Genomic DNA, 17,458 nt, shown 5'->3' on the forward strand with positions numbered 1-17,458 from the left:
ACAAGAGTTATCCGTGGCCCTAGGGAGCACAGGCAAGCAGGAGCACAGCAGACAGGATGGGCAAACAGGGAATGGCACAGCAGTTTTGCATGGCCACAGGGAGGGCACGCAGGCAGGGTGCGGTGTCCTCCTGGCTCTAGGGAGTGACTTAACTCGTGGCCACCGCCCTCCCAGAAAAGGACTCGGCTATGGTTTCCGCTCACCCAAAATCCATCGTTAGAAAGAACGTGGTGACCCAGATGGAGCTCCCATGCAAACATGCAACCTTCCAGTACCTGAAAGGGGCCTACAACAAAGCTGGAGAGGGACTATTCATAAAGGCTTGTGGTGATAGGACAAGGGGGAATGGGTATAAACTGGAGAGGGGCAGATTTAGACTAGACATAAGGAAGAACTTCTTCACATTGAGAGTGGCGAGGCACTGGCACAGGCTGCCCAGGGAAGCTGTAGAAGCCCCATCCCTGGAGGTGTTCAAGGTCAGGTTGGATGGGGCCTTGGGCAGCCTGATCTGGTGGGAGGTCCCTGCCCATGGCAGGGGGGTTGGAACTGGATGATCTTTAAGGTTCCTTCCAACCCTAACTATTCTATGATTCTATGATTCGGGGCATGGCAGAGGGATGGCCTTTTCCTGACCTCAGAGGCAAAAGGGCACTTTCAGAAGGAAAGGTAGTGCATCATCTTCTACCTCATGCTAATCACCTGTTAGTCTGAAGTGGTTCCATGCTGTATTACTTCTGCTCAGGAGCTGTGGCCAGCACTACTATTCTGCTTACATCATTTGTTATGTCAGTGTGGTCAGCATCTGAATATGACATTTCTTCAAATGACGAAGAAATGGTCAGCAGTCATCTGGAATGCCTTAAAGATTTAGCAGGTTAAAATACAGATTTCCCCTGTGGAGCCTCTAGGCTTTTTTCTTTCAAAACAAGCAAGTTCCCAGCCCAACAGAGCAGCACCCATTACTGCTGACATGGCTGCTAGTTAGGAGAGAAATGGCAGGTGGGATTGGAATTGCCCACCAGAAAGATTTCAATATTCAGTTATTTAATACTGAAAGCTAACAATGAAGACGATTGTTGACATAGTGATTGAAGGTGGATGTGAAACAACGTAAGGTCTAAAACCATCACTGCCCATTCGTTTGTGTGTTTTGTTCTTGTCTCACACCGTTCTGTTTATGTGGGTGGGTACACAGGCAGTGACTTGTGTCCACGTGTCTTTGCAGGACATTCAGTAAGCTACTACAACTGACGCCCACTGGGTGTTAGCAGAGCATAAATAATACATCTGCTTCCAATTCCAGGCCATGAATCTTTATCTATATAAAGAATCACAAAATATGGTGAAAATTAATTTCTACATGCACAAGGATTTTACAAAACTATACAGAATAAAATCCAGTTTCAATAACAAATCCTCCTCCTCTCAGATGAAACCAATTTCTGGTATTTGGTCTAAGTACTTATAGTTACTAGTTATGTATATGATTAGTATAAGATTGCAAAGAGTAGGGTTAAGTTAGTCATAGGGCAGAAATCTTTTACTGTGAGGGTGCTGAGACACTGGCACAAGTTGCCCAGGGAAGCTGTGGATGCCCCCTCCCTGTAAGTGTTCAAGGCCAGATTGGATGGGGCTTTGAGCAACCTGATGTATTGGTAGGTGTCCTGCCCATGGCGGGGGGCTTGCACTAGGTGGTCTTTGATGACACCAAGCCGAGCTGTGTGGACGACACGCCTAAAGGATGGGATGCCATTCTGAGGGACCTGGAAAAGCTAGAGAAGTGGACCCATGTGAACCTCAAGAGGTTCAACAAGGCCAAGTGCAAGGTCCTGCACCTGGGTCAGGGCAACCCCCAGTATCAATACAGGCTCGGGGACGAGAGGATCAAGAGCAGCCTCACTGAGAGGGATTTGGGAATACTCATAGATGAAAAGTTGGACATGAGCTGGCAATGTGCGCTTACAGTCCAGAAAGTCAACCATATCTTGGGCTCTATTGAAAGAAGTACAGCCAGCAAGTTAAAGGAAGTGATTCTCCCCTTCTATTCCTCTCTGGTGAGACCCAACTCGGAGTACTGCATCCAGCTCTGGAGTCCTTAGCACAAGAAAGACATGGACCTGTTGGAGTGGGTCTAGAGGAGGGCCATAAAAACTATTAAGAGGGATGGAACACTTCTGTGAGGAAAGGCTGAGGGAGTTTGGGTTGTTCAGCCTGGAGAAGGGTCAGGGAGACCTTATCATAGCCTTTCATAATTAAAGAGAGCCTATAAGAAAGATGGAGATAGATTTTTTAGCAGGGCCTGTTGCAACAGGACAAGGAGTAAGGGTTTTAAACTAAAAGAGATTTAGATTAGATATCAGAAAGATTTTTTTATAATGAGAGTGGTGAAACACTGGAACAGGTTGCCCAGAGAGGTGGTAGATGCCTCATCCCCAGAAACATTCAAGATCAGGTTGGCTGGTGCTGTGAGCAACCTGATCAAGTTGAAGATGTCTCTGCTCACTGAAGGGAGGTGGTAATGGATGACCTTTAAAGGTCCTTCCCAACCCAAATCATTCTGTTATTCTGTGATTTTAACTTTGTGATGACAGGCACAGTGTTACTGCACCACTTCCAAGTTTCACATGTTCTGGTAATTCTTAATATAACATCTGAAATATTAATTTGAAGGTATTAATTGTACATTAAAATTGGATTGCTGAAAACTAGCACCCAAAATTTATTATTTCTCACTAAAATTTGTTCAATTTATCAGGAGTAAAAAAATTCTGAAAGACAATCCAAATCCACCCTTTAGAAACCCAATACATTTATTTCCATATTAATCTGTTGTTATAAAATCAATATTTATAAGGAAGATTGAGCATAATGTCTTTCCTATCTACATATCCCTTCTGTAAACACCTCATTTCATTATACTGCAAACTGCTCCATCTTGTGGTAACACAGCAGCATTAATGAAAACCAGAAACATCCTTACAGCTTTACGTTCTGACTGGTTTCCACACTAAAGAAAACTGAACTTTACCAGAAATCAACGGCATAGACATATTCCCTTTGTCTTTGAGACAATTTTGGTATCTGAACTCAAAGCAAAATATCAATGTGATTCTATTTTTATTTTTTTTTTAATTGGAAAAAAAAAAGCCCAGGTTAATCACTACATACATGGAGTGGAAAGCACAGGCAGCTTCTTTTCACCCACATTCAGAAAACATTTTCATGCTGTAAGTACAAGCCTCTGTCACAATCAGAACACTTTTCTGAAACCTTGTTGGCACGCTAAGTTGGTTACTCCACACTCCAAGTGGTTCAAAGTTGAGACCCGAGAAGCCTGGCTTGGACAGTTAGTCAGTAGCAGTACCACTTTTTTCAATAACCTTGGCAATAACCTTATCTTATCACAGAATAGCTTGGGTTGGAAGGAATTTGAAACATCATCCAGTTCCAACCCTGCTGCCATGGGCAGGGACAACTCCTACCAGATCGGGCCGCTCTTGAACACCTCCAGGGACAGGTCATCCACAATTTCCCTCAGCAACCTGTGCCAGTGCCTCACCACCCCCATTATAAAGAATTCCTCCCTAATGTCTAATCTAAATCTTCCCCTAAAGCCATTCCCCTCATCCTACCACTCCATGCCCTTGTAAAAAGCTCCTCCCCAGCTCTCCTGTAATCCCGCTGCAGGTACTGGAAGGTCGCTATAAGGTCTCCTCAGAGCCTTCTCTTCTCCAGGCTGAATACCCTCAACTTTCTCAGCCCGTCCTCGTATGGGAGGTGCTCCTGCCCTCTGATCATCTTCGCAGCCCTCCTCTGGACCCCTTCCAACAGTTCCATATCCTTCTTATGTTGAGGATTCCAGAACTGGACACAATACTCCAGGTGAGGTCTCATGAGAGAGGAATTAAGGGGACAGAATCACCACCTTTGACCTGCTGGCTACACTTCTTTTGATGCAGCCCAGGATAGGGTTGGCCTTTTGGGCTGCGAGTGCACATTGCCGACTCACGTCAAGCTTCTCACCAACCAGGACCCCCAAGTCCTTTTCTGGAGGAACATGGACTTCTCACTGTACAATCTGAGAGCAACACACACCTTCTGAAGAGCTTCCATCTTCAACTAGTGAGTAATTATGACTTGGAAACCAGGCTTGTTGAACTTGTGTTGATAAGAATTTAATGTGCCTTTGGAATAACATCCTGCTTTCCAGGTGCTAGTTCTGTAAGCACAGCTTTTCTCCAAGAGGAGGGATGTGACACCATTCACTTAAATGAAAGAGCCCTGAAAACAGGTTTTGACTTGCCCATGTGCAGACCATTGTCTATGCATGGGACATACACTCACACATCTTCCCATGAAACTCTAAGTCACAACCTCTACTTGCACAAAGCAGTAGCACAACGTTCAATTAGAAGAGTTGGGATCAAAACAGCTGTAATCACATGCAGAAAACAGGCAACAAGTGTCATACACACCCATGTTGGGCAGTTTGAAATGTGAAATTTTTGTCTTAAGGCAAAACTCCTATTATTTAATCTCCTCCTGTATCTCATTCAGCTCGCACCTTCATTATGTACATACATGTTTTGGTATGTAAACACCTCAAAAGAATTCTTAAACATCTGTTCCACCACAGATATTTACTGAATGCTTTTATTACAAGTCACAGCTTTTACTGAAACGTGGTATAGAGTTATTTTGCTACACACAAACAATTCAGAGTGAAATTAGAAGAAATGCTAATTAAGCTATTTTGTATTTGCCTTAGTGTAAAATATCTCTCACATAACCGCCATTTGTTTTTCAAAGACTTAAGTGAATTGCCTCAGCTGTTGAATTCAACTTAACAAATAACAGAATCGGAATTGTTTAGGTTGGAAAAAACCTTTAAGATCATCAAGTCCTATCATTAACCCAGCACTGCCAAGTTCACTGCTAAACTGTGTCCCTAAGCATCACATCTACATGTCTTTTAAATACCTGCAGGGACGGTGACTCAACCACTTCCCTGGACAGCCTGTTCCAATACTTGACAACCCTTTCAGTGAAGAAATTTTTCCTAATATCCAACCTAAACTTTCCCTGGTGCAACTTGAGGTCATTTCCTCTCGTCCTATCATTTGTTACTTAGGAAAAAGAGACTGACATACATATCACTACAACCTCCTTTCAGGTAGTTCTAGAGTCAAGTATTTTGATTGCAACAAACTACATTAGCAATGAGAAATCTTGCCTAAGTTTACTTGAGCATTCTCGTGAAACAAGAGGTAAAAAGCAGCACAGAGTGGTTTGGGGGAGTACGGAATTAAAAACACATCAGGCATGGATGCATACTCAGCTTCTGACCTTCTTTGTTTTACTCAGTTGAAGAGATCTATTTACTTGCTGCCCCCTCTTGAATGGTGCTTGGGAAAATAATGACGCATGCAGATCACTCATAGCTGTTTATCACCTGCACTGACTTACTAGCACCTTTTGTTGCCTCTGAGGTGTAATATTTATGATGTAATTCACAGCAAACAAGAAGCAGGGCAAGTACTCTAGCACTTAAAAAATCTGGCTGGGGTGGAAGAATACCAAGTACCAAAATCTTACGAATTCAAATAGAGTTGGAAGATGCCCTGTTGTTAAAACTACTGAGTTGAATTTTTTTTCCCCGCTTTCTCCTGGTGAGCTGAACCTTATGATTTTGATTTTTTTGCTGTAGCCCAGTTCCTACATGAAACATGAAGAATATGCTCTTCCTTAGAAGCTCTATGCATTTGACCGCTGTCCCAGGAAGGAAGTTTGGCAATAAACCAAAACCTTGTACTTTTGGGTGACTGCTATAACCACTAATCTATTTTTGAAGGCTATAATTATAGACAGGAGGTGGGTAGCACTGTCATCACCTCCTGCTTCTGACTTTAGAAAAGTTACAACTGTATTTGGCAAAGAGTCCAAAGTTATCTTCGTGCAACAGCCATATTGGGGAACACGCCTCCTTGATCAGGTCTCTTGAGATTTAAGGGGCGGAGAAGAGCATTCTAAAACATTAACTTCAGCCTATTCCCTCCAGCTCTTTCTACATTTGGGGGAAGAGGAGAAAAACTAACGCCTTCAGAGGGTGATTCAGAGTAAGTACCTAAATTTAGGTGCTCTGAATCACTCCCTACTTAACCTGGAGGGGCATCCTTGAGACTCAGATTCCATGGGCAAAGGTTACCCTCTGTGACTGTTCCTCTCTCAATAACCCCCCAATTGTCAGTAACATTCTCACCAGTTTCTCAACTCCACTCTAGCTTAGGTGGGAGCTGTCACTTATCCTTCAATACCTGTGAGGTAAAAAGGGAGGCATATCAAAATCGTCCAAATACCTATTTAGGAGTTATCTAATTCCGGAATTTAGATAGTCAAGTCACTAAACAAACAGACTGATTTTTAATAGTTATAAGCCACAAACAGCTTCATAAATTGTTACTGAGTCCAGTGGAGCAAAGATGCAAATCTGGCACTCAGGCTACTATTTTAGATATAGCATTCTGGCAAACCACACCACAATTTCCCCAATTTTAAATACATTTAAATAAAGTTGTTTGATCCTTTTTAAACAAAGAAAACAGTGTTTATAATGGAAAAAATCTTTATTCCTAAATATATTTATACAATAGTTTTAAATCATAACTAAGTATGGTTTGAAATTCTGGCAGTATTCTGTGGCTCTTTAAATACTCAGACTTATCGCTTTTTCCAGGTGAATTTCCGTCTGGCTCCCTCTTGACCAGGCTTTTTTCGTTCCTTCACACGTGGGTCAGGTGTTAGCAGTCCAGCTATAAAACACAGAAAAATACCCTCTGATTACTCTTATAAGTTACTGCTACAGATACGCTACATATGGGGTATTCAAGGCAGCCAATACCTTTGTATATATGAATTGTAACAACCAGAAGGATAAGGATTTGGCAAAAAACACACTGAAAGGAATTTCAACAGATCTTCCAACATTAACTTTTCTTTAGCATTTCAACTGTGTTTGTGTTTTACTTTACAAACTACTAAAAAAAGCCATGCCATTTTATATCTATATTGCTCAAGCCTTTGGAGCAGTAGTCTCCAAACTGTTTATTGTGCACTCCTATTAGTAAAATGTCTTCGAGCATGCACTCCAAATAAATGTATATTTACTCCTTTATGAATTATATATAATACTGAAAATCTATGATTTTCTTCCCATTGCCCAGTGGATTATCTTGCATAACACCAGGGTGCACATACGCCACTCTGGAGAACACTGCTTTCAAGTACATGTAGTGTTTCCAAAGTACAATTGCCAATGCCCAAAACGTGTTCAGAATTATGCTGATTTCACTACAGATACTCGACTCATTACAATGTCAGTTTACAGGGGTATTCCTACAGGTCATACTTGTCAGCATCAAAAAGCTGTAATCAAAGAAAGTTGTTGAAAAGATACTATCATGAAGATAGCTTTACTTCCTTGGATGGCAATAGGTGAAAAAACTATAGCTGTTGTGCAAGTAGTACAGGCAGGTATTCTCCCTACTGGTCCAGAAAGAGCACAGTTAACAGCTCGTTGTTCATGATTCTGTACATGCTGAAACAGTATGGCATCTAATCCTTAAGCAGCATCAAATACTGAGTTGTTAGAATAAATTCTAACTCATCCTAGGTTACTTGTAAACTCTACTAAAGCAAGAGATAAAAGAAGTTTCTTTAGTCCAACTAGTTACATGTAGCATGTTTATGCTCATTACTATCCCTTCAAAGCTAACCCTCTATGAACAAGATGTGACTAACCAAATACAGTCGTAATACCTCACAGCTCAACAATGCCTGATCCAGATTAGTTAGTGAATAGACATTCATGTTTTGTGATTCTACGTTGAAGCCCTATAAGCTTAAAAGGTTAAAAGACCTAAAAGAGGTCATAAACAGATGGAAAAATGCTCAAGAAGTCATTCAAAATGTACACAAAAGATGCTAGGAAACAAGTGAAAACAATTTATAAATAAATGCAGAACCCCTTCATAAAATATACAAGGTTTCATTGGGATTATTTACTCAAATTTGCACTATCTGATCCTTTATGATCCTTGCATTAATTCCATTAATTACCAGAAACACATTAAGAAACATTGAAATAATTTAATTCCTACCTTGCCGCATGAATTCCACCTCCTTTTCTGTCACGAAACTCCTCAAGGCTTTTGCAGTAGCTAAACGTATTGCTCCAGCCTGTGCAGATCTTCCTCCACCAGAGACTGTGCACACCGTATCATGTTTTCCAACTCTATCAAGAAACTGGAAAGGGAACAACAACTGTTCTCTAAAAATTAAAAAAATCCAAACATAATTATAAAAATTAAATATATACATGTATATAAAATTACATGCTATGCACATTTCTTATCATAGTATATACAAAAACATAGTTAACTTTCAGGGATCCAAAAAACATTCATACTGCTAATTTTCTACTGATATCAACTAAATAAATAAAACTAGGTAGCAAGAAGCATACTCAAGCTGCCAATGCTAAGCATTTTAAGTTCCATTTTACAATTACTTTTGTTTTCACTAATTATCTATAGACCCCAAGATTCATCAGCTCTGGGTATTCAAACTGAGCAATCTCTCACTCAGTTCTTGAGCTCTAGAAATCTATAAAATAAATAGGGACAGAAACTTTCTTATGTCAGCCTTACGAGAGGCCTTCTCTATATCAGACTCCACACATCCTCCAAAATCTGAAGCTTTACATTATCTCATCTTGTTTGCTTCCATTATGTTACTGTACGACAGAGTAATTAACATGCATACAATTTGCAAATCTCTAAGCAAACACTTAAAGATACTGTTTATTATTTATTTATTTTTAAATAAACTGCAAGCCCTTTCCAAGGGGATCAAAATTTGAGCTATCCAAATAGGCCTTGCTCTTGGTTTTTGCATCCCTTCAGAAAGGGAGAAAAAAGAAACACAGAGCAAGGCTTTCCTATCAGTTCTTACAGTACTGACTCCTGAAATCTAGGAGGAAAAGCAAGACTAATTTTCATAAAATAGATAGTAACATAGAAACAAGAACATAGCATCAACTGTGTGGAACGCAGCACCAAAATATAATTACATCACATGACTTTTGGTGGAATTATTTAAGTACAGTAAGAATACAGCATGACAGTGTTCTCACCTGTCCTGCAGCACTGAGAAATAATGTAAAATGTCTATTCCATTCACTGTAATTTTTCCAGTCCCATTGCCATAAACTACTGCAGTAGCTTTTGCTGTTTTCCTTGTACCTTAAAGGAATTAAAACCAGTCTGTTATCAGTCTTCAATATCCTACAGAACTTCAAGTCCCCAAGAAGTTAAGCAAGTCTCAACACTTTCATACAGTACCAGCTGTTTATTCTTGGAGGCTGAGATAACAATAAAAATTGAGAACAAACAAATACAAACAATGAACAAATAGCTTTCAACATATTTTAATCAGTCCATTAAGGGCAGGAGGAAATGTGCTTTGAGGAGGTAGAGTAACACTGCCTCCCATAACTTCAGTACATAAGGACGCTTAACCTTGTGAAGTCACAGTATATGAAAATAAACAGTTTGTTGAACACCTATGCTTCCCATAAACGTAATTTCTAAAAACATTAAAATACTTTATAAAAATTATACCAAGGGAAGAGAAGGTTAAGAATATTCATATGGAAAAGAGTAACACTTTAATTATTCTGGTAAAAGCAATGCCTAAGCATCATTTAGCATAGTTTCCACAAAAATTACAATTAGTTCTCTCTAAGTGCATTAGCTTCAAGTTAAAACATGACAGTCTTTGTGTGTTAAAGCATAAGACCAGTTTTCTGTAGCACAGAGCAAACAATCATTCAGCTAAAGGAATTATGAAACAAATTAGACATTTCTCTTAATTAGGGGGGGTCATGGGACACAAACCAGAACTTGTAAAATCTGATGCCTGTTCTTCAATAACACGGGCTGCATGCTTATCAGACTTCAATACTGTTCCGAAGACACAACTGAAAACCAATGTGGATTAAATCCCAGTTTGGTGCTCTCATCTCCTTGTCATGTCATCTTGAAGCCAAAGCCCTAGAACAGAGCACTCTAGCCATTCTGTCCCTCAAATTTTCTGCAACCTTTGTTCTTATTATCTTCTGCTGCCTGCTGCTTAAGAATACACATCATCTCTCACCAATTCCTCCTAAATGTACAGCACAAAGTGTGCGTGCACATACGCTTTGTCCACAAAGTCATCGGAGTTCCCTACCCACCTCGTTCCTACTTTATTTTTACTATGCAACCACTTACATCACACACCATACCATTCTTCCACGATGTGTGCCTGCACTGAAAATATAAGCAGCCTGTGTTTAGAAGATACAGAGACCTTCATGGCTTTCTCTAACATTCCCTCTGTCTTGGTACCAATCACCGATTCCTGTCTCTGTCCCATAAGGCTAGCTGTGGTTTGCCCACTTTTTAAAAAAAATCTAAGAATTACCACTTGGCATTTCCCGACGCTGTTTCTAAATATCCAAATGCCTTGCCGTTTATTCTTCGCTTCTCCAAAATCCTCTTTTGCTGGACTGCCTAAGGAAGTAACCATAGAGGTTACTTAGCAGTCTAAGCATGCCACTTTTATACTAAGTAACAACACTGTTACATCCATGGAATTCTCCACAGGTGTCTCCCAGTCCCCTGCCCTTTGTCTTCAACAGTCAGTTCTTCCCAGCAATGAAAGCCCTCTTGTACCCTACAAGGTGCAGCACAATGGGGTCCTCTCTACAGAGGTACTGCTGTATAGAAACACTAATAAAAGCTAACAGCTGATAGACTGTGTCAAAAAATTCCACTTTTAGCCACATCACAACTTAGCATGCCATTTCATAATTAACAATTATACACATAATGTACACAGAAGCACATAAAGTAGTGACACATTCAGCAGTGTTGTACATACTACAGAGTGTGAAGAGGACCAAATGCTCCATCGTTACCAACCAACTTGAAATTATTACCTTCACCAGTGCTGAAGGCCACTCCTTGCTCATCATACTTCAAGGGCTCAATAACCACCTTTTGTAACTGTGCAGGAACTTCTTTGGAAAACTTTTGTATATACTTCTCCTCGATGTCACCACATGGCATCATCATCAATTTTTGTAAGAGTTGAATAAATCTTAAATACTGTAGACAACAAAACTTCATTAAAGGACGCAAGTGTAATTGCATTTGCTAAAACTTACTATTTTTATATAATTGATCTTTTCTCCTTCACTATTATTGATGATTTCTGACAAGATGACACTTTTGCACCTACATGCTGATTTAAGAACAGCATACAGATGCATCATTTTCTGTGTGACTAAAGATACCTTGTTCTTTCTCCAAGCAACAATGAAACTTCAGTTCAAAGCATAACCAACTCCTTTGTAATACAGGCTTATTGTATTAAAATGAAGTTCATCTCACGTTAAAAAGAAAACATTGAGGGGAGTCTTCATTCTTTCATTATTGCTTTATTAAAACAGCAAAAGGAAAAGCTTTTTACCTCATTTTCAGTATGTCAGCATGTTCATTGACTTGGAAATATTTTATTTCACTAAACTAAACCTCTTAAATGATTATATTTCATAATACATACAGGAAATACCTATCTATCTATCTACGGCTGTTCAAGCTGAGTTACTTTAATGTTTATTATTTCCTTTAAAACCTAACAATCAAGCTTCTTAAAAATTCAAGAGATACTTGACTTAAAGGGCAACCTCTTGAAATAAATGATGCTTTGCTACTGTGTGGTTCTCCTTCCCCCTTACACCTCCATCCAAAGTTCTTCAACATGTGATTAAAGAGTAAACATCACTGCGTTAACCCATTTGTGTGGCATGTCCTGTTATGAAGTGCTACTGACAGGAGCACTAGATAGCTGGTCACTGTATATAGCAGTACGCTATCATCTAAAATCGATTTTTCATATAGATAGCATAAACTTATTTCTTAAGTTTTCTTTACTTACAGGCTGTTATTAGAAGTATTTTTCCTATTCTCCGTTACCAGAGTCTTCTGCACAAAATTAATACTTCTCTTGTAACCTAGCAATAGCCCCCAGAAGTGTGACATCACTTGGAAAACTACCGTCTAATGATATGACACAGGTATGTGGCAAAGCTTCTGAACAGCAGAAATATAAAAATACAATGATTTAAAAATTATAGAGGCTATAAGTGAAGAAAGCTTCCAACAGTTTTCCCTTGCAGAGTGCAAAGGAAAAAAAATACCAATCACTAATAGTGTTTAATAATGCAAACAGCACAGAAAATTTTGCTGCAATGGTAGAATGTAAGAATTTGAGCAGGTAAGACTGGTCATGTATAGCAAGACATTTCAAATACATTTAAAAAATGTTTGTTCCTATAGGCTGAGGCTTTGTGGTTTTACATGCAAGAGGGCGGTATGTAAAAGGTTCGGGGTGTTGGTTTGGTTTTTCCGGAGGTTTTTGTGCAGTTTGGGCTTTTTTTTGTTTTTTGGTTTTGGTTTTTTTAATTTACTGCAGTCTCCTTCTACAGATGTAAAGGGTACAAAAAACAAGCAGTAAGTGACACCAAACCATCTGATTGTACCACTAGATCAGTTCCTGGCACTGTGAGAGGAAAAACAACCATCCTGAACACAAGAGTTACTGAAAACACTGAAGTCATAACTGCTCCTACTGCACACAAGACAGAGGAAGTCTCCTAGATATGACAGGACTGAGAAAGTACAATAGCAATTTCTAACCTATGCTTACGGACCACAATCTATTTGAGACCATTTCACATCACCCATAGACAAGGAAGCCATCACACATTACTCTTCTGGATGACTAGTGATCAAAGGGCATGTTTGCTGCTGCTGCTATGCTATTTTTGCAATGATGTTGTCTACAGGACAGAAGAGATTGAAGAACACGGTTTCCAGGTGAGAAAATACTTGGGATGCTAAAATAAATGGTGTTGTATTCTCTGGTACTATCATATTCAAGCTTAAATTTCCAAAAGAAAGAAAAAAGAAGCTGGCCACACAGATTCCATTTGCTGTTACAAAATCTAATGCTATTTAGTGGACTGCAGAAAAAAGCTCCAAGTAAGAAAAACATGTACAACTACCAGGATGAATAGTCTTATTCCCAGAAATACAAGTAAAGACTGACTTCAAATCTAGACAATGATACAGTTTGCAGATACTGCAGGAACTGCAGAATCCTCCTCTCTCCCACCATATTTATTTCAAGGAGAATATAACAAGAGAGATCTACGTAGCTTTGTATCATGTTTCTGATACTTGATTCTGTAGCCAGTCACTAAGAAAAAGGACCTCTTATTTTGGATCAGCCTTCTCTATGATTTTTCTATCATTATCATGTCTTTAAGATTAAACAATCAGAAACTCTGTGCAGGTCTATCATTACACAAATCCATTGTGGTTTTTTATTTTGAACATTTATTCCTTCTATACATTAAGCAACAGAGGTTCTAGTCCTGTCCATTTTTCATCTGTAACTGGAATAAATGACTATTTATTTCTATTATAAAGTGTGACTGCACTCCATTCCTGACCACATAGACAACAAGGAACAAGTGCTCTAGACCTTACAATACTACCAGGAGAAAAAATAAACTATTAGTAAAAATGGAAACCCCTTAATAGTTCTGTACTGTGCTGGACAAAAAAGCGACACAAGTCACTTTTCAACTCAACATGAATGTGATAGTACTGTGAGCATATTCTGACTTCATGAGAAGGAAGAAAATTCTTTTGAAGAGCACCTGCTTCTACTTAGTACCTTCTCAGTATCCAAAAATGCACCCAGATTCCGTATTTTTAAGACACAAGCCTCCTTAAGATTAGAAAGATTAATTACTTACATCATTATCTGACAGTTTTTCTAACAACATTTCTTCCAATTCAATCTTAGTCAGCCATCTGCTGCCAGCCAGGTTTCTGTTTAAAATATCGCATATTTTTTCCTTTTAATTAACCATGCAATTAGAGTTACATCACGAAGGACCACACATACAGTCAGTCTTCATTCAGAAATACATCTTCCATTATAAATGATTACAGATCACATTCCTACAGTAAACATGAGAAGGCCTACGTTGATTTTAAAAGATATTTTGAAAGGGATGGTAACTTCACATATTGAATTAACCACATGAAAGTTATCAGTTTTGCATTATTCATATTATTGAAGTCTAAGACTGAGCTAGAGTAATATTGTAATAGCAACCCATGTTCCCCACAACTTAGGACTAGTTTTAAAAGTCTGCTGCTAGGAAAAGTTTAGTTTACAAGCAGCAAAGCCCAAAATCAAAAGCAGAATGTTAAAACAGATTTCTGAAGTAACAGAATTTTGTCTCTGGTCTTTACTTTTCAGATTAATACAAAAAACTCCACTAGCAGTAAGTATGATCAAAGTACTAATGCAGCAACGACACACTGTATTTTTTCTGCTGCGAAATCTTGACCTGCTCAGCACAGAAACTGCACCGATGATAGCAAAAGGAGAAATTTCTAAGGAAACATACGGAGATGTTAACACAAACTAAAAAACAATGCTTGAAATAAACCTTTCTGAAATATGCATGATACAAAGCAACCAACAAAGCAGAATGCCACTATACATATACATGCCAACATTATCAGGTGAATTTAAGGCAAAGCTGTAACTAGTTTCTTACCTCTTCAGGATTTTTAGAAAGAATCTTAAGGAATATTTTCAGCAGCATTAAGGAAGCTGTGATTTAGAAAAGCACTCCTTCTGAAGGTGATTTTAAACACTATTTCTTCTTAACTATGTATATTAATGCTTTTCTGAGTCAGGGCACGAGAAATGTTTATTTAGAAACAACACTGGTTTTAACAGTAATTTTAAAAAGTTTCTGATTCTGACAGACTCAAATATATACTCGCACTTATGTATTACTACTTCCAGTGAAGTCAAAGAAATTTTTAACATGTGAAAAACTATAAACTTAATGCAGTACAAGATCAGGTCCTAACCCTGCAGTTAATAATATTACACAATACATCCACAATAGATTATTTTCTGGGGAAGAAAAAAAAAAAAGCCCTTCCCATCCACCCACTTTCTACCTACACTTTGGAGATAAATTATCCAGGCTAATCTCAGAGGAAGTACCATATCCAGTGTGGAAAATAAGTCTCAAAAATCCTTTAGATCGTCTGAGCTTTTACAAACCTAACAGGCACAAAAACCTTTCAGCTCTGACCAGCTTTAGGTCATTTTTCACATCAGTAAATCCACTGGCTGAGCTCTATAAGGAGTTGGGTTATTTTTCAGCTGCAAGCGCCAAGAAACTAAATTCATTTGCTCTCTTTTCTGCTTAGAAGCTAACATGAATCTATGATAAAATATTCTGTGGGTCATAAGACTCTATTTAAATCATGAAGAAACATGAACTTCTGTTATTTAAGAAATTGAAATAATCTCAGCAAATTAATCCTTTCTCTTCCTAACATAAATAACAAATGGCTGAAATTAAGAAATGACAAACCAACATGATGTGCAACTGGAAGAGCACATAAATCTGACTAGAAAATACACAGAGAGAACAAAGATAAAAAACAACTTAGTGAAACAGAAAAGCAGTAAGTGCCAAAATGAAAATTTCCTAGCAGTATCAATTTCTGTAAAAGGATTTGCTTATTTTAGTATTCTAATATATAATAAAATCCTTGGGGGCGGGGGGTTAGTAATCTCAAAATAGAAAATCACAAATTCAGCCTAAGAGAAGCAAAGAGTTCTTAAAGCACATAAGCATTTTACAGACAATTCTGATCCTGTGTACTAACAAACAAAATATTTCCAATAGCTTCTTTTGGTTGACATGTATCTTTTCTAAAATTACTGTTGTTTTTAATGATTTATCTGTTCAAAACCATTAGAAGAAAAATAGTGAAACTGCAAGAGAAATATTGGTAAGTAAAAATATTCAAGAATTGTAATTAATTAAAAACCATTAAAATGCTCAGCTTTAGGCTATAGGATTTTCCAAAAGATAAGCAACTCATTCAGTATTTTAAAAAGCTTTGTTTACACCCTTTTTTAAAACCCTTTAAAAACCCTTAATAAAGAAATAAATAGAAAACTTCACATAAAGAAACACAGAATACTGGGTATTTTCTACTTATTTTCAAATCACACTTTAGAATTTTTATATAGGAGAGAATAATCTCTCCTTGCTCTTTTCAATAAAGAGCAAGAGAAATAGGTGGGATTTTCCTATTTTAGCAGAAAGAAATGAGCACTGCACACATATAAAGTAAGAATTTCCAGCCTGAAATTACCATACAAGTATAAGACAAGGAATTGGGAATAGGTTCAGAAAGTGTGTGGAATAAAAGGCAGGTAGGGTGGGAAACCAGAAGTGCCAAAACAACATACTGAAGCACTTTAAGAAAGCAAGTATCAATATTCATTCAAATTGGAAGCTTACCTTTTTTCCTTCTGAGGAAGGAGGTCTTGAGCTGTCAGTTGGTCTTGATGTTTCTGAACATTTAGCAATTTTTCATATGTTTCCTAAAATGCATATTGAAAAAGTATTTAAATGCATTTTCCAATAAATATTTAAATTTTGTTATTTAAAATATAAGTTTGTGTGAATTTATCTCCACTTAAAATTCAGAAGAGGACAGAAAAAAGCAGAGCTCTAACAATTTTTAGAAAAGTGTAGGAAGTTAAATCTAACCTAAACATTTAGATAGTATATATAATATTTTCACATGCAGTTCAAAGTAATTAATTTTGAATTCTGCTATTTTTCTTCAACAGTGTTTGTTGCCTTCTAACATATGCTTATTAAAAAATATCTTCTCAACTGTATACAGAAAAGCAACTACATTTGTGTAATGAATTTAAGTCCAAAACACACTGCACAACAATTCCACCAGTGCATCCACATTTTAATTTGACTTCCTCAATACAGTGACAAGGTTTAAGACTGTAAATGATTTTATTGAGTTAGAGCTTTGTACATTTAAAGCTTAAACTTTATTGGTGGTCGAATGGGTCAGAACTCCCTCTTAACCAGGCATGTCCATGGGGGGGACACATATAGTACATCTACCATTACCAGAATTTCTTTTCTTCTAAATGTTACAGATACCTTTATTCTGAATTTTCAGTATTTTTTTTTAAGTTTTCTTGAAATTCTTAGCTATGCTATGATTTTCAAACAATGCTGTGACAGTGATTCATCGCTTCAGAAAAACAGAAGGAAAAATACTCCAAAAAGTCACACTGAATATATTACAGAAGAAACACACCTTTAAATAAAAGTATTTTCAGTTCTTTTCAATCAAGAAACTTTCAGTTTCATTTGGTTCTAAAATATAACATCTAACACTGAATTACAACGGTGATTCAAATCACA

At 37.9% G+C, this 17,458-nt stretch overlaps 1 protein-coding gene across 2 annotated transcripts in view; it reads right to left on the reverse strand.

The window, feature by feature from the left end:
- Positions 1 to 6,401: 6,401 nt before the first annotated feature.
- The window catches only part of MRPS9 (mitochondrial ribosomal protein S9), a 36,554-nt gene continuing 25,497 nt past the window's right edge, over positions 6,402 to 17,458 (reverse strand). The window contains exons 6-11 of one of the 2 annotated variants that reach the window (XR_008451353.1): positions 16,523 to 16,605; positions 13,928 to 14,003; positions 11,039 to 11,207; positions 9,191 to 9,299; positions 8,157 to 8,301; positions 6,402 to 6,809 (exon numbers count right to left, since the gene is read on the reverse strand). Coding sequence is in view for 1 of the 2 variants with exons in the window: in XM_054075107.1 (XP_053931082.1) it covers positions 6,718 to 6,809; positions 8,157 to 8,326; positions 9,191 to 9,299; positions 11,039 to 11,207; positions 13,928 to 14,003; positions 16,523 to 16,605 (699 nt within the window). In the remaining variant the exon portion in view is untranslated. Of the gene's footprint in view, positions 6,810 to 8,156; positions 8,327 to 9,190; positions 9,300 to 11,038; positions 11,208 to 13,927; positions 14,004 to 16,522; positions 16,606 to 17,458 lie in introns of both variants that reach the window. The other variant, XM_054075107.1, reaches the window with a different exon arrangement.

This window comes from Cuculus canorus, chromosome 1 (genome assembly GCF_017976375.1).
Source record: "Cuculus canorus isolate bCucCan1 chromosome 1, bCucCan1.pri, whole genome shotgun sequence".
NCBI lineage: Eukaryota > Metazoa > Chordata > Aves > Cuculiformes > Cuculidae > Cuculus > Cuculus canorus.